The sequence below is a fragment of the Micrasema longulum genome, unplaced genomic scaffold, assembly GCF_059751315.1.
Source record: "Micrasema longulum isolate JH-2025_06_02 unplaced genomic scaffold, ASM5975131v1 h1tg001559l, whole genome shotgun sequence".
Classification (NCBI taxonomy): Eukaryota; Metazoa; Arthropoda; class Insecta; order Trichoptera; family Brachycentridae; genus Micrasema; species Micrasema longulum.
The window spans coordinates 54,579-79,631 of NW_028278742.1; the positions used below are offsets into that span (position 1 = coordinate 54,579).

Below are 25,053 nucleotides of genomic sequence, written 5' to 3' on the forward strand. Positions count from 1 at the left end.
GAGCAGAAAATTTTCTTTCGAATGACAGCATTTTTTTTCAACTTTTGGTGCTCATTTTTAAATTAGGAAAAAAAACGGACACAGTTTATGTTAACACTTTATTTCAGGGATTTTAAAACAGAAAGACAAAGACAATCGCAAGTCTTACTTATTATACTTACGTAATATCGCCGAATCGACAAAGTTGACATTTTTAAATAGATAATATAAGAAATAAATTTTCCCTGTTGAGGCGTTTTGTTTTTTAATAAAAGTGATTTTAAATGAAAAATGATTTAAGTGACATCTAGTAGTATGATGCTAAACTAAAATAACTTAACTTCAAAAAAAACTCATTTGACATGACTGCCATCTATAAATAACAAATCGCAACAGCTTGCTCTAATAGTGCAATGCATGAAATGGCGCTGGCCGGGAGGTTAGGTTTACACAATACATTAACTTTAATATTGTCGATTAACGTATTACAGTACTATCAAAAGTATTTATTTAATTTGAAGTCTTTAAAACCATTTTGATGATTGTTGGATTAAAGAGAAACTGAAAAATAATGTTTTTAGCAGGTAGTTAGGTAACTTTTAGTTTTTCCGAATAATTATAATGGTGATTATTATTGATCCGTGACGAACAATTGTTTAGTGCAAATTGTAAACTACGGTGAATAAATTACTGTTCAAAAGGTTAAACTAGCCGAAGTCCTTCATGAATTAATAATAAAATTCAAAACACCCGAACGTAATCATTTTTATTGGCAAAACGTGTAGCAATTATTATTAAAAATAATCTAAAAGCATTGATTTTAAAATATTATTAGGATTATTTTATCATTGATTTTTCAAAAATCGGTTAATGCATAAATTATTAGAATTAAATGGCTCTCTGTTTTAAAGTAGAGTAGAATTTAGCTAAAATAATTCATTGATTATCTGGTGGACTGTTTAGCATTCTTAATAAACAGTTATATTATTGTCTCAACTCTCCTGAAATTAATTTTTACGTGGGAATTAAAATGTGTTCCCCGTAGACCGAGCTGAAAATTCGCAATTCGGTAATCATCGGTTCATAACAAACAGCTTCGGTTTCGCGCTCGGACCAGTCGGAGCTTCGCGCAGGTTATTCCAATATTCATTTTCAGCTGTCAGACTCAGACGTCAGATTGTCAGTCAGTTGAGCATTTTCACGAGGCGGGCACGGAGCGCGACTCGGCCATTCGCCGCGTAATTTTCCGTGAATAAGAATGTGTCCATCACTCCTGGAAATGGCGATGTCTATCGTAGTCTTCCGTCCGTAAATATCCCGAAGAAATATGACGGAGCGAAATGCCGCTAGCGAGACGGGAGTCCTCATAATATGCAATTTCTCAAATAGATCACTCGTCCTTCCCGTGGTAAAAGAAACGCTGGAGCTGTTCGTCAATTCTATGAATTTTCACCTGTTATTTGTATAGGGGAACTCGTCTAATTTATTCGTATTTATCGTAAGGACGCTTAGTAATAAATTTAGGAAGTACATCGAATTTACGCAATATATTATTTAGTCATTAAAACGTTTAAGTGTTATAGGCCTATAGCGATAAATCCGTTGTTTCAAGTTGGAGCCGTGTTGTTTTGTACCGATTAGGAAGTAATATTTCGACTGTATAGTGTAAAGTGTCAATGTTGTGTAAATATGATTACGCTAATTAATTTATGCCGGCAGTGATTAGACATTACGACTGACCCCTCGATGTGTGAATTGTGAATGTAAACATAATATTGGAATAGTAATTTAACGATGGCGGAACGAGAGCGGGTCAATAATCCAATCCGTGTTGGATTCTACGATATCGAGAAGACCATAGGCAAGGGTAACTTTGCTGTGGTTAAATTAGCCCGACATCGAATTACCAAGACTGAGGTGAGTTTCCTATTAACACTACCTAATTTTTTTAATAAATACAATGTCCGTGAAGATTTCAGGAACGCCGTTTTTCCTGAATTTTTCCTTTAGAGCACATTAATATTGCGTTATATTGTAATGATTGTTCAATACAAAATATTTCCATTAAAAGATTAAACATGTTTTAGAAAAATACTCAGGGAAAAGATATGATTTTATATTTTTATCACAAACCGCTCGATTTCAGAACGTTATTTTCATGTACTTTTTTAAACCGCTCAAATAATTTATTTTCACATCGGTTATTTTAAATAAGATTTATCCCGGTTTTTTCAATCCACCGTTTTTTAATTTTTTAGACTCGCTTTAGCACCTGCTATTATTAAAAAAATAATACGTTGAAAGCTATTTGTGAATGTCATAAAATTCTTATGAATGCCTGAAAGTTAATAAAGTCCTTTTTATTTAACACAATATTTGTATATTGACCTATAAACGGATTGTACTCCGAAATCTGTTGCGTACTTTTAAATTTGTATGTAATGTTTCAATAAAATTCTGTTTTTATATTCATAACTAAATAATTAAAATTTATTTTTAACTTGAGTATTTACGCTTTTTACGTAAATAATTCAATGCACAAAAAAATTAACCAGATTCTGCTTTTTATTTATATTCAGGTTTCTAAAGAGCTTAAGTATTTATTACCAATGTTTTTTGAAGCAAAAAAAAAATTTTCTAATCGCAAATCAAGATTCCTTTAAAACAGATGTGTTTTTAAAAGACATATCTCATTTGAAGGGTACATGAAATAATGGATGAATGTCGAAAATGCATGTTTTAAGTTATAACGTTTTTAAGTTTTCAAACATCTTGGAAGGGTAATACGCTTATAAATTAAAAATAACCTACTTAATGTAAATGGCGTATACTGTTTTATATGATCTAAAATGGTTTTCATTAATATATAATTATCGCTTTATTTCCAGTATTTAACTGACATCCATTCTTTATCCCCTGTATGCATTTTTTCGTTCAATTATCTTGGAATGTAGAGCCTTTCTCTCAAATTTTATTAAACAGAAATGTAGATCACGTGAACTGCCGTCAGATGCCATTATTAGCTTAAAACACAAAAATTGACATCCATCCTTTATATCCTGTGTCCTTCATATCTTCTTTTTAATTGACATTAACAAAAAAACATGTTACATAATATAAAGATATCGTAAATGTGTTTTTTTTAATGTTTTATTTGAATTGTTTGTATGTTTTTTGCTCCACCATAAACGTACCAAATATTATCTCAAATACTATGATAAGTTATATGAGTATACACACTAATACCTCCATATAAGTAGGTAAGTACTTTATTACTAAAAAAAGGGAATTTCTATTTTTTTTCGATAAGCATATATTTTGATGATAATTACACATAAGTTAATATTGGAACATTCGTGTATTATTACTAATCTCTTTGTTTTACTTTAAAATTTCATTGATAAACCCTTACGGGTTACATACATTTAACAAAATATTTTTACTTTTGAAATTCACATTCTACTGTTAATGATAATATTTTTAACATCTTTGTAAAGGTTGTCCGATTCTTTTGCTTAGTTTTGTCTGGTAGTTTATTGTATAATTTTAGTCCATGGTTTATTAGTCTCGACTGTCCTTGTCTCGTTTTAGAAGGTTGGATATTATATTTTTCTGATATTCTCGTATTGTGTCCATGTTTAGTACAATTTTTTTCAAGTTTTAATTCTTTGTCTACAATTACATCAGTGGCTAATTTATGAATACATTTAAAGGATTCTAGTTTAAAGAGTTCAGTTACATTTAATTGCTTAGTTTGTTTAAAAAGTTATTTAGTTGCAGTTAGATAGGGTAGGTCTTTAATATTTTATTTTACTTTCTTTGTAGTCTGTTTATGTCATACTGGATAATGTCGCCACTTTTCTAATTTTAATTATCAACAATTTATAGTTGATATGAATTGTCCATGTCAATTGTCTGTTTATCGTTAGTCCCGAGTATTAAACATGTTTAATTTCAGTCAGTCATTCATTATTTATGTAAGCATCTACTTTATGACATTTTTTTCTAGATTCAAAATCTACAATATTGCTTTTTTTTTCATTAAGTGCAAGTAAGTTTGTGTTTTTGTCCATTTAGTCAACATAGTTAGGTTTTTGTTTATGTCATTGTTTGTCAATACATCTGTTTGTTTGTTTACTTACTTTTCGTCTGTGTGTTTCCAAAGTTTCTTCAGAATTTAAAAAAATCACTCATCATTAATGGACATAATTGTTTCCAGGAACCTTTCATTGTTGACTCTTTTATTTCAACCTGCGAGACTCCATCATTGCATATTGCGTTGATATATTGCAGCTCTCCCGAAATGCTCTTGAACACCTTCCTAGTCCGTTTTCTTGGTGGCCTGATCCATATTTTTCTCACATATCGTTTAAATTCAGCTATCGCTATTTGACCGGGGAGCAACTGCATGGAAGCGAACAATTTTTGCACCATCGATAAAAATCTGTAAAAACATATTTTTTTTAATGTGCGAAATAGTATGTAGGCACATTATAAATGTACACTGTATGGTCAAGTATAGTTGTATTATATATTATAATGTGCAACTGTGTGACCAATATTCGAAAGTAGATATATTTTGAATAATACATATGTATTACATTTACATTTCTAGTAATATTATAAGTTTTGTATGATTAGTTATTTTATGTTATGTATAATTTTTATGTGACAACATTTACTATAACAATATTGTGTGAAAGCCTCTAATTGGACTTTATGATATATATTTATGGTATAATTGTATCCTATAAATTTATGAACGTCTGTTGGCTTTCCAGTGAAATAAAATTAAATTAAATTAAATAAACATAAACTGGGAATACAAAAAATAAAAAAGCGATAAATCATAGTATAACTGCATGGAGACGGTAAAAAATAATTATGTGTGGGCCAATTTGACTCATAATAAATTTAAAAATAAAACAGGAACTCAATTTTTTTGTGCAATTTATTTTTCATCTATGTATGAATTATATTGATCTATTGTGTCACCCAGTAGTAACTTACGTCAAATAATAAGCTAAAGGTAGATATGATCACCTGGCTTTAATTATCTGACGATAACGTGATCAGGTGCGTATTAAGATAGGCACTTACAAATAACACGTTTCGGGGATACAATGCAAGATCAATCCATTTTTCTCACAATAAAATAGACAGTCTACCATTCCTCTCATTATTTCTTCGTATTAGTAATTACACGAGCTTATAAAAATGTTATGATCTAAATACATATGTTCATTTGTTTGAACTTTTTCACACCTGAATATAAAATAAAAGCTCTGTCAATATAAAAAATAAGTTTTGTATTTTGTATGTATATTTACTAAATAAGCTCGGCTTCGTGGTGTAATGGTCAGCGCGTTTGCCTGCCATGCAAGAGGTCTCGGGTTGGATTCCCGACATGGTTAATATGTAATATTTATTGAAAATGGTGTTTTAACACTAGAATATTAAATATTACCTAGGATGGTACCTGAAGCGTAAGACTAATCATCTTGCCTTCATGTAACAAAAATGATTAAGATACACTGCGATTGATGTAGCAAAGCGGTGTCCTATGCACCATTAGGTGCGGAATGGGAATGATGATGATGTATTCAAAATCTTTTTTTACGTTCAATTTTAATGATCACTGGCTCTGTAGCTGACTAATAAATCAACTAAAATTCATGTTCATTAATCCAAAATTAATTAAGTTTAATTTTGGAAAAATATTTTTTTTAATTATCCAAAATACTATTTTGAAAGACGACAGGAATAAGGAAGTTCAGCCCTATAAGGAAGTTCAGCCCTACGGGAAATCGGATATAAAAAACGTATTCTTGCGCGCGGTAAAAATTAGAGCATTAAATTGAACGGCTAAAGTTCTTGAAAATGTATGAAAAAAAGAATTAAGTTGATTCTAATAAAAACGAAATGTTTTGCATGACGTCAATAGTTCTTCTGAATCGACCAATGATAAGAGAATTGTGATAGATTTCTGATAAATCAATTGACCAATCAGCAGCGTATCTTGATCATTTTTTATTACATGAAAGTAAGATACTCAATCTTACGGTTCAGGTGCCGTTCCAGGGACTATGAAATATTCTAGTGTAAAAACACCATTTTCAAATAAATATTTCATGTCAACCATGTCAGGAATCGATCCCGAGACCACTCGCATGGTAGGCACACGCGCTAACCAATACACCACGAGGCCGACGACCTTATTTACAATTTGTAGACGTTATGTACAGTTCGTTTTCTCAACTAAATTACTATTTAGGGAACAACTTAGGGCCTTACTTATAAACCTGGTATAAAGTTACGCCTAGACATAGGTAGGATGTAGAATCAGGATAGGAAATCCATCCTTATTCTACCGTTATAATGTGGATGATATTCCCATTCGTTTTCTACCACTATGCCTCGGCGTAACTTAATACCAAGTTTATGAGTAAGGCTATTACTGATTTACCCGCATATTTTCTATTAAACTTTCCTCTGTTTGTTATTGATTTGTCCTTGTCGCGTCCATGAAAAAATGACCTATTTGTATTTCTCCATTTTACGTCAAAAGTCTTCAATAAGTGAATTCATTTTCTAGTTAAACTGTACTATTTTTTTATAATACGAGTACCTGTAAGGTAGATACTTAAATTGATTTGAGTTTTATCTGATTAGAATTTTCCAACGTCATGCGTCCTATTTTTTTTGCTCACCTGCGGTGCTATTCTGAACCATTCTCGCGGCCGTAGAAAACACTTTTATCTCGCGAAATCAAATACGAAATTCGCGAGATAAAAGTATTTTTTACGACTGCGAGACCGCTTGGAATATCACCCTTGGTATTACTTGTATTCATATTGTGAACATTTGAAACCTACATTCTGACTTATTAATATTAATTTTAATCCAACTCGATTCGGCAGGTCAAGCAATGCCCAACAATGTAAAAACTAAAATATGTTATATGCAACTACTACGAGGAACAGGAAATTAAAATGATATAAACAGACTACAAAGACGGCAAAATAAAATATTAAAGTTAGTATATGACCTACCCTATCTAACAGCAACTAAAAAACTTTTTAAACAAACTAAGCAATCAAATGTAACTGAACTCTTTAAACTAGAATTCTTAAAATGTATTAATAAATTAGCCACTGATGTAATTGTAGACAAAGAACTAAAACTTGAAAAAAAATGTACTTAACATGGACACAATACGAGAATATCAGAAAAATATAATATCCAACCTTCTAAAACGAGACAAGGACAGTCGAGACTAATAAACCATGGACTAAAATTATACAATAAACTACCAGACAAAACTAAGCAAAAGAATCGGACAACCTTTACAAAGATGTTAAAAATATTATTATTAACAGTAGAATGTGAATTTTAAAAGTAAAAATATTTTGTTAAATGTATGCAACCCGTAAGAGTTTATCAATGAAAAATTTAAATGAAAAAAAAATACTCTCACATTCTTAATTTCCAGCAGTGTTTCACTAATTGTCTAATTAAAACATTAGTGGCGTTCATAGTCCATTGATCGATCACACACACACGTGCAATGATTTCATCTGAAACATAGATCAACGACCGATGATCCAAGTCATCGTTTTATGTTGAATATAATACATCATATTCTGCAAGACACAAGAGCAACGTCCTGCAGTACATTAACATCGTTCCTACCGTTTTTTCAGTAAGTAATACTTGCATCTCTGAAAGAAAAAGTTTATGATGCAAATGTATTTTTTTGTGTACCCATTTACTTTTTTTAAATTTTTATTAATTTAAACGTCAATTCCATATCTATTAACATCGAAATAAATATTGGTAGTATCCAGACACAGACAAACTAGTTATAATATTTTTTCGAATTCGGGTTTTTATTCCTGAAAAGGTCGACATTGAATTAAGATGACATTTTTTACCACTACTAATAATCATACTTCATACAAAACAATCAGTCATTTTCCACAGCTTACTAAAAATGTATTTTCCCGTCGTTAAAAAAGCACATAGCATTAAAAAATATGTATAAAATGAAAAAAACTGTGTTCATCATAATTTTGAATCCTTTTTTTTGGTTTATGTATTTTTTGATGATTTCCGTCTCCTCTATCTGTGTGTTTTTTTGGGAATTTTATTGGTTAAAAATATTTATTATACGTGTGTAAAAATAAGCATAAATCTTTTGTAAATAAATATTTTTTGTTACAATTAAGTACTTACGCATGTGCACAGACCAATGACGTCATATTCTTACGACTGGTTGAATAATCATTCTTATTAACAATAAGTTCACAAGAAAAATACAAAAACATAAGGAATTTTAAGTGATCACAAACGACATTTAATTAATTGCCTTTGATATTAAATTTTCAAAGCATTTATTATCTGACGCATTTTGTCAACGAGACTTTAAACACGATTCCTTCTAAGTACACATATAAATGTGTATGTAGATTGCATAAGTAGTATGTAGATTGTTACTGATAATTATTAATGTAATTAATGGAAAAAATAATGGAAATTGGTCATAAAATCAGAGTTGCCCTGAAGAAAAGGATTGGGTCGGGCTGCCTTCGGCAAATTAAAACACGTTTTCTAAAACACGTGCATATTATCGAGAAGAACTTGTGAACTAGAAACGACAACCCTCACAGTAAAGAGTGTCCAAAAATTGAAAACTGGGGTGAGTCTTCGAGATATAATAAGAAAAGAAGAGATTAGACGAAGAACCATAGTTGCTGTTGTCATGAACCGTGTGGCAAAACTAAAGTGGAAACTGGCAGGACATGGCTAGACATTGGGACGCCAGATGGGTACCGCGAATGTTAAAAAAGAGGTCTTGGGCAAATAAAGGAGTGTCGGAACACGACCAAAAATATGGACCAGTGACATTATCAAGATATCTTGTGGTGCCTGGATGCAAAACGATAAAAGTCAATCCATCCTATGTTACTTTATCGGGCCGGGTGGATTTTTGATATGGTGTAAAAACTGCCTATATGTGTAAGAGCATATTCTTTGACACTTGGGTTGGTTACACATATTTATTTTATTTTTTCAAACCCGGAATATAAAACCTTTTCATGATCAAATATAAAAGAAAGTCGGTGTCGCATTTTTCGCACATCTGTCGTTGTTCTACGATCACGACGAAATATGTACCAGTTTGTATTTTTACATATATGAAATGTGATTACATGCAGTTTATTTTAGATCGGATTTTTTTTTGTGTGAATAAGAATTCAATAAGGGCGCTTGAAAAATGTGAGAATTTGATCAAATGTGTTTTTGACTCACCTTTACTCATTGATCCAATGAAGTATTTTTCCGTACTTAGTTTTTAGGTATAATTTTAAAAGTTTATCGGCTTCTCAGTTAAAGGTCTTTCGTACGACTGTTAAATAATTAAATAACCAATCACACGTGTTCACAAGTACGGCGATAACCTTTCCATGCAGATTTATTTTGTTAACTGTTGGTGTTTTTATTTTGTCTCGTGTACTTATCTAAAAAAAGATATAAAACAAAAACGCTTTTCCACTTATTGCAGAGCCGAATATATTTAATATCCTCGTTTCCGGGCGGAATTAAGAATACAGAAGTTTAAAATAACGACGCACGATTATTGAAAACTTTGGGCAATCACAAGGCGAACGCTTAGAGATCGAATCCGCAATGGGAAAATAAGACGGACCTGAAGCTGATGATGTTGTGCGATCGAGCAGAGCAAAAAGATACTGGAGAACTCCAGAATCACTTACATTGCAGCTGGTCATCGTCTTTCTGGAAGACCGCCTAAAAGATGGAGGGATTGTTAGATCTCAACGTTTGGGACGTAGCTCTTTCTTGCAGGACTCTTGGGGTGTAGCAGCTTTAGTTGAAAAATATAAAGAAGTAGAAATACAAGATGAATGTCAAATGGCACAACGCGACTCAACCCAATTTGGTTCTCTGCAGAATATATCCCCCTGTCCTCCACTCCTCCCGGTTCTGCGCCGTTCTCATCCATTGTCTACCTGCAAACATTCGAATATCATCCGACCACCTCATTGGTAGGTATCCTCGGGACCTCGCATTTCTTGGTCTCTACTTGAGAACGCGCTTTGTCCATCTATCATCAGACATTCGAGTGACATGACCTGCGCATTTTCACTTCAACCAACCGATCCTTTCATCCCTATCACATATTTTGGTTTGGCTGCTAACCCAATAGTTTCTCTTTCTATCTCTTGATTTTATTCTAAGCATAACGCGTTCTATACTCCTCTGTGCAACTTGCAATTTATGAGACGACTGTTTGGTCAGCCATAGTCTCCGCGCCGTTTGAGCGAGTAGGACACATCGGTTCAATACCTTTGTCTTTCGGGAGATCGGAATGGAACTTCGAAATGTGGAATATAATTTACCAAATGCTACCCAAGTGAGACATACCCTTCTTTCTACTTCACTGGTTTGATTATCCCTGCCGACTTGCTTGAAAAAAACGTGCTATCTCTATCACTAGATTCGGCATCAAGTACCTGACTTACGTTCCGTTTAACATAGGTTCCGGAGCTTATCTTGTATTTGATGAGAAACAGTGTTTTCCTTGTAAACGCTATGCAAATGTGAGGCAATGCGACAGGGCGCGACGTACAACTTTGAATTCAGAATAGGCGACATAAACAGTTGGTCCTTTTTACTCTACTACGCGTTTTGCGCGGCAAAGTTGTTCGATAATTTTTAGAACGCGATTTCAAATTCGCGTTATATAAAACGTCATCTCTATTTAAATATACCTCAGTGATTGCTCGTGGCTTTTTATTTTCAAATCCTGTCTGTTGCACTCGTGAAGTTGTATTATTCATTTGCTCTATCTATAACATTTAATATTATTTGGTGTGAGGCGCTAACTTTTCAATGTCGATTTATTTTGTTTACTGTTTACATTTTGTTCTGTTTGTACTTCGAATTTCGAACGCGCTTACCAAGTTTTTCCGCGCGAATTTTCATTTGTGGCTATCGGCTCTTATCTCTAATGTCTACGCTAACACATCGACAGGTAGGTACTTCAAGGCACGCTTTTCAATCGAGTGCTTGTTTATTTTCCTTTAACAGATAGCAGTTTGTTTACAATTTGTCCGTTTACTTTTTAGGAGGAGCGTCTTATGTTTCGAGTCTTCGTCGAGAAACATATTATTATTTACTTATTTGAACACAATCATAACATTGGAAACTCTTATTTGAATTGTATTTTAAAAAAAAAAAATCCATTTGTCATTGCCAGCTGTTTACATTGATTGCTAAATAAATGTTGTTTTACAAAATGATTAAACGTCATCAATAGACACGATTGCCCTGTAGTATGATTGTTAGCGCGTTTGCCTACCACAGTTTTGATTCCCGGCATAGGATAAAATATTTATTTAGAAAGGTGATTTTCCACATCAGTATTTTGCAATCCCTTAGCAATTTCTTATTTATTTATTTTTTTCTCCATTATAAACAAAGATTAATAATAAAGATAATGTGACCTCACTGGGGTTACCCGTGCCGAGGACACTTAACAATATACTTTTTAAAAAAATCTTTACACGTGAGAATAAACAAAGAAGATTTAATAAACAAAGATAATTAACAACATGTTCAGACAGTTTTAACACTACGTATTTATGTTTATATTTAATGTTTGTACACCTATGTTATTTATATTATAAAACGTACCATAAAATAACAAAAACATAACAGAAACTATATATTTGTGGAGCAGTTGATTCAATATTGGTTTGGGTAAATGAGACAATCCATGTTTTACTACCCAGTTCCACTTTCCATTTTTTATAGCCTTTTTGTACATTTTCTCGTTACTAATTATTTTAATGGACAGTGGAAGTAGGTTATATATTTTAATTGCATAATACTCGAAATCCCTTTGTCCGAAAGTGGTATTAGTTTGTATTTGTTCAAGTTGTCTTTGTGTTGAGGACCTAGTCCCTAAGACTGATTATCTTACCTTTAACAGTAACATTTTTTTCTAGAAACGCTGCAGTGAGGGAGTTCGATACAATATCCAATAGGCCAAAATTAAAAAAAAATATATATTTTTTCGTCTATCGTATTATCAGCGCTATGGTTTTTTAAAATGTTGTGATTTTGAAATTACTCCGCACGTGACGTCACAAGTTTTTCATCAGAGAATTCTTTCGATTGGCGAGTTTGCTTCCCAAAAACAGGAAAATTATCACAATACTCTATCATTGTTTCATCCGAGTAAACTTGTGAGGTAGTTCATTTTTATTGATTTTTTCACTAATTTTCGAGAAAATTCGCCGTACGATTAAATGCTCTAATTTTTACCGCGTGTAAGAAAACATTTTTTATATCCAATTTCCCGTAGCACTGAACTTTATCATTGGAGTGCCGATGCATTGCCTTATACACCACTGGATGCTGATAGAGAAATTATTATTTTCTTATCTTGCTAACAATAATATGTCAAAGTGCTTTCATTATTTAATTGTTTTTTGTTTACTTTTTATCATTAACACTTGATATACTTTCTCTCTAATAATTTTGCACTTTGTAGCTGGAAGATTTTTGTTAATCTTGCGTGTAAATGTCGTCGATAATAAAATTATTTCATAAATATAGGGTCTAGAATTCCATCCGTACGCTCTGTAGCTGGAAGACGTGATGTATGTAACTCTTAAACTATTATTATTAAATAAAGTTCCAACAGTAAATGCAAATGTGAATCAGTGGGCCATGCCGAAACAATTCGGTATCTGGGTATTACGATTGACCAAAATCTCAGATGGGAAACACATATTGACATATTAACTGGTAAGATAAAAAACTTATTTACTGCTTTAAAATATTAATGCTGTAGTCTGGTAAAACGCACGCAAAATGAGGAAATCATGCGATTTTGCCATTTTAAAACGAATGTTTTATTTTAATCGCGCAATAATAAAATAATAAAAAAACATAAATTAAATAAAAACAATTATTTTTAAAGGTATTTCTGTTTAAAAATATACCTATAAGTTTTATGTAACTAAAATATAATGCCCTATTACTATTATGTAATTTTATAACGCCTCATTATAAAATTACTTTTTTTTCCATATTATCAGCATCTCGTTTGTTTTTACTTCAAGGATGACGTTGAAAAACCGGACGGTAAATTGAATAGATAAAAGTAACAAATCGGTGACGTCATACGCGGCTAGTGACGTCAATCGACTGAAGCCGTGTGATCTTCGGCCAATTCACACACTCTTGTATGCCCGTTTGTTAAATATCCAGTCAACCTGACTGGCGGCTTAGGTGTTACTAAAACAATAGCTTAATTCAGTATTTTACTATGCGGTAAAATTTATTTCGAAAAATCAGCTGTTATTTGCCATTGATTTGTGGTTGGGAATTTCGCTCAATTAAAAAACTGCTTTAACAGTTGAACAAAACTAAATTTACTGAAATTATAAATTAACGGTGTTTTTAGTTTATTTTTATTTTAATGAATTTATAAACAGAGTCCATTTTAACATAAATTATAACGAAAAATACAATAATATCGTGGGGTAATTACTGCAAATAAATATGTCTACTTGCTCATACTGATCATCGTTGTTTCGGATGTGATAGGGCTTAAAGAACATCCTGTATAGTGTAAAGTTTCCATAAACCAAGTTTTGTTTTCCATTAAAAAAAATCGTAAAACTGGCATTTTTCAATAAAAAATTATAAAAGCGCCATCTATGAAAAATTAGTTTAATATTTTTAATTAGAATCACTTAATGTCCCGAGCGTGCGCTATTACACGAGAACAACGTTGTCGCGCGCGATGGTGGGGTAATCCATTGTCCTGATGAGATAGTCTGCCAGTCTGTATCTAGGAAATCTTTTCGGACAATAGGTCCGATGCTGGGACAAGACAATACTATCCTGACCTCGTGTGAACGCTACTTTGTCTTACATTTTATGCCTAAAATAAACTCGTTTGTGCTAATTTTCCTTAGATATCTGGCTGCAGTTGCAATTATTATTTTCAATATCATTCGTTTAATGGTGCATTAGTGTCCTTACACATTCTCAGACGTCAGTTTGTCCTTATAACTTGAAAATTTTATGCATTCAAAGTGTTGAGCCTGTTTTACTTGAGGCGGAAAATTCAACAACAAAAAATGTATATTTTTCGTTTAAAAAATGACTATTTACGAGTACGAGGATGATCTTTAATATTTCGGAATTATAATAAAAAAATAATATTTACTATCGAAAATGGCTTTATTGTTTTTCAAAATATTCTCCACGGTGGCGATGATTAATGCACTTTTGCATTAATTTAAACCAATTTTCGAATCACTTTTGCAACGTGCATTTTGATCGCATCAACCGGTTCTTCGGGTGCCGAAAAACGTTAACTACGTTATTCGGTGACAAATCAGGACTATACGGTGGATGAGTCATTATGTCGATGTTTTGACCGGTTAAATATTCAATTGTTAGTGCCGATGAATTAAAGCTCGAATTGTCGTGGTGGAGAATGATCTTTCGTTGGCGCTTGGTTTTTCTTATTTCTGCGAAGACTTCTGGCAAACAAATGGTTGTGTACCATTCAGAATCGTCCGTTTTACGTTGCACCCAAGGTACGGTTACGACATGTCCAGTTTTTCCGAAAAAACAGGCGACCATTTGTTTCGAAGTGCTTCGTCCGCGAACAACTCTTGTTGGATTTCGCTCATCTTGAAACACCCGTACCGTTGACTGCTGTTTCGTTTCAGGCTCATACGAATATATTTAAGATTCGTTACCTGTCACGATGTTTTAGACCTGTTTTGAAGTACCGTGATCATATTTTATGAGAATTTCTTTCGACCATTTGACACGAGCCTGTTTTTGAGCGATTATCAAAATATGTGGAATGTAACGTGAACAAATCTTTTTGATGCCCAAATGTTCATGTAATATTGAATGAATGCTGGTCCAACTAATGCCCAAGAATGCCTGAATCTCACGGTAAGTCAAATGACAATCTTCCATCATCAGTTGATGCACAGCATCAAATTTTTTCACGAACATGTTCACGTTTTAATTCCATTTTTGCACTGATATAAAATTTTGAAATAACTCTAACAATTAAAAATAGCGACCGTGCACAAAAACTTTCTGAATAAATATAGCTTCTAAAATATCAAAGTCTACGATAGAGGTGTCAGTTCCCAGATAGCAACACCAGTGTTGCCAAATTTTGAAATATAAAACGCAACCCTCGTATTGTACTAAGAATAGAAAATATTTTCTTAGAAAGTTTAATAGCACTTAATGAAAAATAATGGAAACAAATTTAATTCAAGACCCGTCTTCATTTATTTATTTTGTATTGACATTGAGAACATTAACAGAGTATCCAATTTATTCTCAATACATTACAAAATATCCATAACTGTTTGATCAACTAGAAAAAAAAGTTATATAAATGAACTTACATATTACAATTCGGAAATCCCACTGTCATGAAATATATCGATATCCGAGGCGATACGATTGAATAACACGATTACTTTACCTAGCCATTGGCAGGTTGGTTCTGCATCGTGGTAGGTAAAACAACCCGTGTTGCCTTTGTCTAAGAAAATAATGAGGAACAAATAGATTGAATTCATTCATTCGAGTTTTGGATTTATGTATTCATTCTGGTGTATTTGCCTGTTTTCAGGATTGTATAGCTTTTTTTTCAAATTATTTTATATGTTACTAATTTTTTTTTAAAATTTTTCTCTTGTGATATACCCGTACTTCATCCAGATTTTGAATTGTTTTTCATTTTTTTAATTATCAGTTAATCGATTCCTTGGGATCATTTTTTATTTCATTTTATTTTTTCTGTATCCGAGCGGACGAAGAATACAGTTCTGTTTGTGATTCCTGGACGAGTGTTTTTATCCCGATTTATATTCCTTGGTAATAATCCTGAAAAAGGAAATTGGGTAGGGATAATTCCATCTCGTGGTGTAGGTACCTAGTGGTTGGCGTGTTCGCATACCAACATTGTGGGTTTATCCAAATAATTTATGACATGGATTTGATTTTATCCCCTTGATTAATAACATACTAGAGAAGGGACTATTTAATTCTGGGCATTTATAGGGCTTATGAACAGTCGCTGACTTGTTTAAGTACCCACTGTACAAACTGTGTAGCGGCCAATCATGTATAATTTTATGTATTATCACATAACAGTGGATTTTTAAAATAGGCTTTAGTACTGTAAACATGTTACACTATCTTTGTATTCATTATTGTGTAATAGCTGTAGAAATCCTTCATAAAAATAAAATGAATAAATAAAATGAATAAACCCTTTACATGCCTAGACCTCCATATTTTTTCTAATTAAAATTCTAAATCTAAATTTTTCATTCTCGGTTGTAATAAATTTAAATATTTTTAACTTTATACGAAATGAGATCTTGCTTTATCAAGAAACATTTGGGTATGCTCAACATATTGTTGATCACAAATTAGATACCAGATTTTTTGTTTAGAATTCTGATCCATAAAATACGGGCTTCACTATTCTGTGCACATACAACCGTTTATCAGTCTGAGAATGCATCTTCTCCAAATAGCTTGACTAATTTTATTGCTAAAATAACAAACGCATCGTCCAATAGCGCGATCCTTTGGATATTAGCGTTTGTTATAATTGTAAGTGATTTGATCAATATTTGAATTTAAGATCCGAAACTGAATTGCAAATAGATAACTACGTCATTTTTCATAATCAAAACATGATTTTTGATATTTCCTTTATTGTGGCAAATTTTCTCATGACGTACGCGTACAGTCTAATTGTTTTATATGGGAGTTGAAGTATTATGTACCTTACTTATAATGTAACAAGAATTTAATTATAATAATAAAAATACGTATATAGTTTTATTCCACTTTTATTTATATTTTTTTACCAGTGACCGGGTTTCATCGTGACCGACATCGTCAGACTAAAAGTATTCCTCACCGAAAACGATAGTTCACTAATAATTATCTTTTTAGAATCATTCTTTCATCGATTTTTATATCACTTTAATATTCACAAAACGGTGTAAGTTTACTATTCTTTATGCATTATTTACTCTTCACACTATTCAATTTTAATTTACTAGTAACTTTTCTATCATAACTCAAACATTATTTTTAAAGTTTAAATGGATACTGAAGATACCTATAATTGAACTGTCATCGTCCGTTAAAAACATTATATAATTTATGTATATTTTATTCTTGTTTAGCGAATCTTTGTTTTTAAAAGCTCACTAAAGTATTAATACTGATACTAAAGATTAAAATGTCAATTCGTAATATTATGTATTTTACAACAAATTATCTTATAAACCACCGAACAGGACTTAAGTATTATCCTAATCTAACTTCTATGTTATATACTCGTACACATATTCGTTATCTCCTTTTCACATTATAACGGGTGTGTAATACTATCAGAAGCAGTTTTATCATAAAGAATAATAGCCCTTATAAAAAAGTGTTGAAATACTAAATTGCATTTAAGAAAGCTGCAAGATTTTACTGTAATCGTAAGTTAAAATTTTCTAATGTATATCTGAAATTTGGAGTTTGGAGACGTAATTAAATTCATGTTTTACCTTTGGCTACGCAAGCTTCTGTAATCCGGTAGTAATAATTTTGGCCGATAGAAGTGTAGCTTGCTCGCTGTATGGAATATGATGTAAATTGATAAACCCAAGAAATGCAATGTATTATTATTATTACTTTATTTGTGATATATTTTTTCCTAATAATAATGTAATATAAAACATTACTTTCGATGTCAGAAAAATATGGTAAGCTGCAAATAATCGGGAGAGCTCGCCCCTGCTCCTTACCCCTCCCCCGCTTGGGTCTTGAGATATTTCATTATACAAACAGGTGTCTGGTGGTATATTATCTACTTAAAACCGTTATTACTTTTTAACGCAAGCAGCTAGAATAATTCGGAGTATGGCGTTTTTATCACAAAATTACGGTTTTATTTATTACAAAAAAACATTGGTTGAAAAAGCGGCGTTGTTTCGCTATCGAGGTAGAATGTGAATGTCGACCAACAATTATGTACATAGTTTCCCTTGCCAGCTCTGAAAATTATTCTTTTCTCCGTTTCCTGAAGACGTCAATGTGATGATAATTCAAATTTTATTTTCAGCATGCTGTATGAATCTTAAATAGATCTGCTGCTGACACGACACTCCCTTGTGCCCACTCTTATCTTGCACTTTATTTCTCGAATTAATTCGTCCAAAGTGATTTTATGACAGGTAAAAAATTAAAATTAAAGAGTTTTATGGTATAACAAGTTTACATCTAGGTATTTATCTATCTTAGTAGTAAGAAAATTCAATACGTCGCCGTTAAGATCACTGACGATAACCAATTAAAGAGGGTCGCCAATTTTTTTTTACTCTTAACGTTATTAAAAAAGATGAATGAAAATGATTTATGAATAGACGCGGTCGTTTTTGGCAGTTTTGTTCGAGTAGTTGATACTCAATGCTGAACAAATAAATCGAAGGGCATTTTCTGATTAAAAATTGGGTTTTTAAAATTATGTCGAAACGAGCAGGAAGGCGTTACGGATTTGCTGTTTAATGGCGAATCAATTACCGGAAATAATCGAATCTACCAGCCGGTATTGTTATATTCACATATGTTTAAGTATGACCATTTAATTATACCTTTTATTGTACTTTATTCTATAAGCACATCAAAAACACAATGATAAAATAATGCTTCGTTGGCCCTGCTTGATTATATGAAATATCTTTATCATTTGTACAGGGTGTTCTTTAAACCCTGTCACATCCGAAACCATGATGATCAGTATGGGCAAGAAGACATATTTGCATATTTAAAAAAATATTTAGAACGAATAATTTTTTTAAGAAAAACAAATGGTCGCTTACTTCTGCAGGGGAGAAGCGAGGAGGGTGCGGCGTGCGGTTGACGGTGTCTTAGACTCCCCCCTCCTCGTTTCTCCCCTGCAGAAATAAGCAATTATTCGTTTTTTATTTAGCTTTTATTTTTTAAGATTTTAGTCGTTCTAAAAATTTATTTCAATGTGCCAATATGTCTTCTTGCTCATACTGATCATCGTGGTTTCGGATGTGACAGGGTTTTAAGAACACCCTGTATATCGATCATTATTAATAATTCCGAAATTTGGAAACCTTCCACATTCAACATTCAACAAAACTGTCTCCATTTAAACTTCACTTGATGTTTAAAAAACCTGTAAACAGATATTGCAAATAATTTATTTAGCATTAACGAATTAATTTTTCATCTGTAAAAAGAAAGAAGTTAATTTTTTTTATAGATTTTTTTTGTCGAAATACTATAAAACTAAGCCATAAAAAAAAATATTTACCTATCGTATTAATTTTGTATTTCTGAAATTACTCCGCGTGTGACGTCTCAAGTTCTCTTCCGCTTCTTCTCAGTCAGTTTTGCCGATGGTTCGTTGCCGACAAGTAAATCGGAATTTTTTTACAACTCTCTTATTATTTGATCTTTTCATATTGACGTCATTCAAAGTAGTTCGTTTTTATTAAAATATTTTTTTCGTATATTTTCAAGAAACTTTGACGTACAATTGAATGCTCTAATTTTAGGGGATTTTAACCGTAGGGCTGAAGTTCCTCTTTCTACGTGCTTTCCAATAATGTTAAGAAATAAAAATTAGTCCTTATACATATTTTATTTGGCGCTTTGAATGAATTTAATACAACAATGTTTGATTATGTCCAAATGCTTGCAGACTGGCTGGATTTCCTCCCTAGGGAGTTGTTCATATTTAAATTTATTTCAACAGAGAGGGAAAAAGTTTTCGAGAAGAAATTTGGAAGTCTAGGCATTTACAGGGCTTATGACCTGTCATTGACTGGTTTAAGTGGCCACCTTACACACTGTGTAACATTCACCATTCTGCCCATGTTTGAACATCCACATTTCCTCAACTCTTCCATCTGTTGACTTTTGTGAAGTGAAAGAGCTGAAACCTTTATCACGTGGGTGAGATTCATCCGGCTGAACCAAATCACCTACTAGGCAACGCCTGGAAACAATTTTCCAATTTTTATACTTCTTCTTTTACCAGGTAGTAATTCAACAATGTTTGATTATGTCCAAATGCTTGCAGACTGGCTGGATTTCCTCCCTAGGGAGTTGTTCATATTTAAATTTATTTCAACAGAGAGGGAAAAAGTTTTCACACTTCACTTCACTTCACTTCACTTCACTTCACTTCACAAAAGTCAACAGATGAAAGAGATGAGGAAATGTGGATGTTCAAACATGGGCAGAATGGTGAATGTTACACAGTGTGTAAGGTGGCCACTTAAACCAGCCAATGACAGGTCATAAGCCCTGTAAATGCCTAGACTTCCAAATTTCTTCTCGAAAACTTTTTCCCTCTCCGTTGAAATAAATTTGAATTTAATACACGTTACAGTCCTTGAAAGAGTGCAAAAATATTTTTAAATAATAAATGTCTTGTTTACTAAAAATATATGAATTTGCAATAAAAAACTAATGGTTAATTCTAAACATTTCTTCTATGGGTGCGAAGGTTTTTACGGTCACTGTTATCAATATGTTTGTTTTTTGGGTGATACCGTGTTGGATTTGTTCCGACGTTTTGGCTACAATTGCAATAGCCATCTTTAGGGTAAACTGAGTGTTTTGTAGGAAAAAGTGTATGTTTAAGTACAAAGTAACATAAACAAAGACGACGGGCTTAAATTAAACTCAACATCACTACATACTACAAAAATGAATAGAAATGTGCCCACTGCCGACTGCGACACGGTACAAATTACTAGTACTTAAACACACACTTTTTTCTACAAAACACTCAGTTTACCCTGAAGATGGCTCCTGCAATGGTAGCCGAAACTTCGGAACAAATCCAACACACACGGTATCACCCAAAAGAGAAACATATTAACATTTCTTCTTCTCTTTCTTTCCACATCCGATCATAGACTTGGGAGTTATTCTTGATAGTAAATTGCTGTTTGCGTCTCACATAAATTCTATTGTTGAAAATGCTATTTATTTTACTGAAACAAACAGTCGACATGCCAAGTATTTACGCATAAGTCAAGTATTTACTGTTACACGTTAAGTTATCTTTAGGTTATAACAATAAAAATACGTATTTAGTTTTATTCAACTTTTATTTATAATTTTTACCAGTGACCGGGTTTCGTCGTGACCGACGTCGTCAGATCGGTCACGATGAAACCCGGTCACTGGTAAAAATTATAAATAAAAGTTGAATAAAACTAAATACGTATCTTCATTATTATAATTAAAATGCAGTTCCACCAAGAAATGTCAGTGGAAAAACTAACTCCATTTTTTTTATGTGCTTTAATAATAACATTGTAATTTTCCTGATTGGCGGTATTAAAATAATATTTGATAATGCGCCGAAAAAAGCTTTGATATATCGATTTAGATTTTTTATATTTCAATGTAGATGACGTTCATTAGATGTTCTTAGTTCTGATGTAATCGTACCAATCAGTTAAGTTGTAATTCAGTGAGAGTAATAAGCAATATATAATAAATTTAATAAATCTAATCATTCAATCAATCACCATAACGTCTTCCGATAGTAATTTTTGTTCTAAAAATATAATTTTTTACAGGCCGTTTAAAAAGAAGTCGATTGTTTTTTTCAAATTTTCGTTTTTATTTAGGTAAAAACGTGTATTTCTATTTTATTTTAATTATTTTTTTAAAATTTTATTTTATTAGTATAATTATACATTTTTACAATTTAAAAAAAATCACTTGTGATATTTTTACTAAAACTAAAATCCCACCAAGCCACTTTCTGTAGCTTGTTGGTGAAGATTATATTTACACTAACTTAATAATATTATTTACATTTATAAAAACAATGAATAATAGATAAAAATTAACAGCCGGAAAGATCAGAATAAACATGTTTATACAAATAATAAAATATAAATTTATTTTTTAAATACAAGAAAATATATGAAAAATTAAAATATTTACATCTAAGCTACTATTCATATATAAACTTTTGATCGAGTAGCCACTCTCTTATTTTGCTCTTGTTACAATGTGAGTTAAATTTAAGTTCTTTTGGTAATAAATTAAAAATTCTAGGTACTAAATATTTGAGAGTTCTATTTCCATACTTATTACATACTTTTGGTACTACCAAGCCATCATTAGACGTGAAGCGTGTATTATGGTTATGTTTGGGAGGAAACTTGAGTGTATTACTATTCAATTGTTCCAAAATGATGCAAAGCCACAGTAGTCCTCGAACAGGCAGAGTTTTGATTGTTTTGTACAGGAGATCATTATTACTTTGTTCGTTAATCTCTGCAGGTACAATTCGCTTAACTATCGAGTACTGTAGACCCTGGATCATTTTGATATCAACATTACTTCCCACATGAATGTTAACTGGAATTAAGATTACTTTTATACGTACCTGGGTACGTATTCTAATGGAAAGTTAAAATTTATCTTAAATTTTATTTACAAAGTAATATTAAGTTTTCTCTTTGAAAAATTCAATGTGTTTACATTTCCCGCTGTACCGGGATCTCGGGTGATTTTCTGATCTCGCTCGGAGCGAAATTGCGCGTGCGGGATCTCACGGGATTTGCGGGATCACAAATTAGAAAAAATCAGATCGATGTTGGCGGCGGAATTGGGCGTTTATTTGCGACGAAGTATTTCACAGTGACGCACGAAAAATATGACCGCACCACTGATTTATTTACAAAAGGTAGCTACGAAGCCTCGAGTGCCGATAAAATATTCAGCGTGTCACCCGAAAGTATACCTCGAAAGGAAATAAAAGAGTTTTTTCACAGAATGCAGCTGTCAACTGTCATATTATATCTTTCAACACAATATTACAGTTTCACTAGCTCCTATACCTCTTATTAACCGAATAAATAATTCAGCACCAAACACGAATTATTTCAGCTCTGCTTTGTACCCACCGTATCACGCAAATACCAGGTTTCCGCAATATTGATAAACTTCGATCCTGCAAATATTGAGATCGAAAATCAGCTGCTGGATTGCAAGCCCTATCTGGGCCATTAAATTATCCTTTTTAAAAAAAAATATTTCTTAACGGACATTGTCCATTTATACAATTATAGGGTTTTAATATTACAATAAAAGAATAGTTAAAAACATTTTTAAAAAAAGAAAAGAAGCATTGACAAACATAAGGGACATCAAGACAAGATCTGGACTATTTATTTAGTGCTCGTTTAAACCGTTGTAAACTTAAACCAAAAAAGTCCAGATTTTGTCTTGAGTTATTAAGTTATTATTAAGTATTGTATCTTTAAAGGTATTTTATAGAAAGTAATTTGTAGAAAACATGCTTCCAACACATTTCATCCAACATAGTAAGATTAATATATACATAAATAAGATAATATACTCGTATGTATAAAAAGAAATGTAAAACTCCATTAGAGGGGTAGAAACGTTATTATTTATTATGTACCAACGATTATTATTTAATTTTATGCTTCTTTTTTTAAGATTTATTTCAATAAAAAAAAAAGTATCTGAACAGATACGAATCATACAATGTTTTGCTTTTGACCTAATAATGCTCAGCCTCATCAAGTGAGGGTTATCACTAGAGCCTGCCCAGGGCACTGCAGATCGAACAAACACCTTGCTAGAATGAACCTTTCCGAAACTTCTAGATGTGGGTTCTGCAGTGCAGATGAGGAAACACCTATACACATATGTGAATGTGATGTTTTACATCGTAAAAGGAGCCTCATCCTCGGAAGATCACTGGTTAAACCTGAGGATGTTGAAGAGCTCGCCCCCTACCTAATAGCCCGATACTTTACGGATCTGGGCTTGGAGGGGGAGATTTAGCAAAATGGAAAATCTCGCCTTCTACACAGTAGCCAGGCTCTTTATAGTCCTGGGCTTGGAGGGCGAGAATTATTCACAGCGACCTGTCACAATAGATCTTCACAGGTCGCAGTGACGTCAGGAGCTTGTATAGCACTGACCCACACCTCTAAGAATAAGAAATAGAATTTCAGATTCTACATCGTTTTGTGAAGCTAAAATATGTTGTTTTTATTCTGTTATATTATGGTAAAATTGGCTATACACTATTAGTCATTTTACTGGAATGAAAAATATCATTATTTTATCCTATACATTTTTTATTTGAATTTTAAAAAAAAACCTACCCAGTCATTTTTTATTTTGGATATATTATTATCTGTGTGAGGGTAGCTTTTGTTTAAAAATAAATAGGTTAGTGAAAAAAGCGTGAATTCAAAACATTACTATTATTTAATAAAATATACCTATTTTAAATCTCTTTTTTATAGATTTATTTTTTATTGTAAGAATAATAATTACGTTATTTTCAAATATTTTTCATTATTTTTTCTTCTTTATAAAAAAAAAAATATTTTTTTAAATACTGAAAAACTTATAAATTTCCTCCATTTTCTATAAGTTTGATTATTGTAAGATTCGCAAAATAAAAAATAAAAATTCTGTATCTTTGTAACTATTGGAGTTTGGAGTAGGTATGGCAACTTTCTTTAATTAATATGCCTAGAATATTATGTATATTAATTACGTATTGTTAAATACTTATTAAAAATTCCGTCGTGTTGTTTAACAAAGACTCGTTATCAATAAATTGACTGATCTGATACAGAATCGGGTTCGACCTACTAAAAAGCGGTTTCTATTGACACTGAAAATCAGTCACCCATCAAATGATTGCGTGTCTAGTGAGATTTTCTGCTGACGTCACGATCGACGCACGGTTGGTATTATACTCTCATAGTATTGTATAACGAGTTTCCCGTTCTCTTTCGTAAGGTCCTAGTTGTTTATCCTGTCGGGAATAAGCACCCTTAACCTTTTTTTCTCATTATTTGTTTTCCTTCGATATTTGAACAGGACAAGTGGAATGCGGAAAGAAAATCTTTTGAAAAGGTC

General features: G+C 32.1%; 1 protein-coding gene across 2 annotated transcripts in view; it reads left to right on the forward strand.

Annotated features, from left to right (window-relative positions):
* The first annotated feature begins 1,146 nt into the window (after nt 1-1,146).
* LOC148274894 (serine/threonine-protein kinase SIK2-like) overlaps nt 1,147-25,053 on the forward strand; it is a 141,106-nt gene continuing 117,199 nt past the window's right edge. Inside the window, exon 1 of one of the 2 annotated variants that reach the window (XM_088236470.1) lies at nt 1,147-1,896. In XM_088236470.1, the coding sequence (XP_088092596.1) occupies nt 1,774-1,896 (123 nt within the window). In that variant the 5' untranslated portion in view covers nt 1,147-1,773. The remainder of the gene's footprint in view (nt 1,897-25,053) is intronic. The other variant, XR_015824173.1, reaches the window with a different exon arrangement.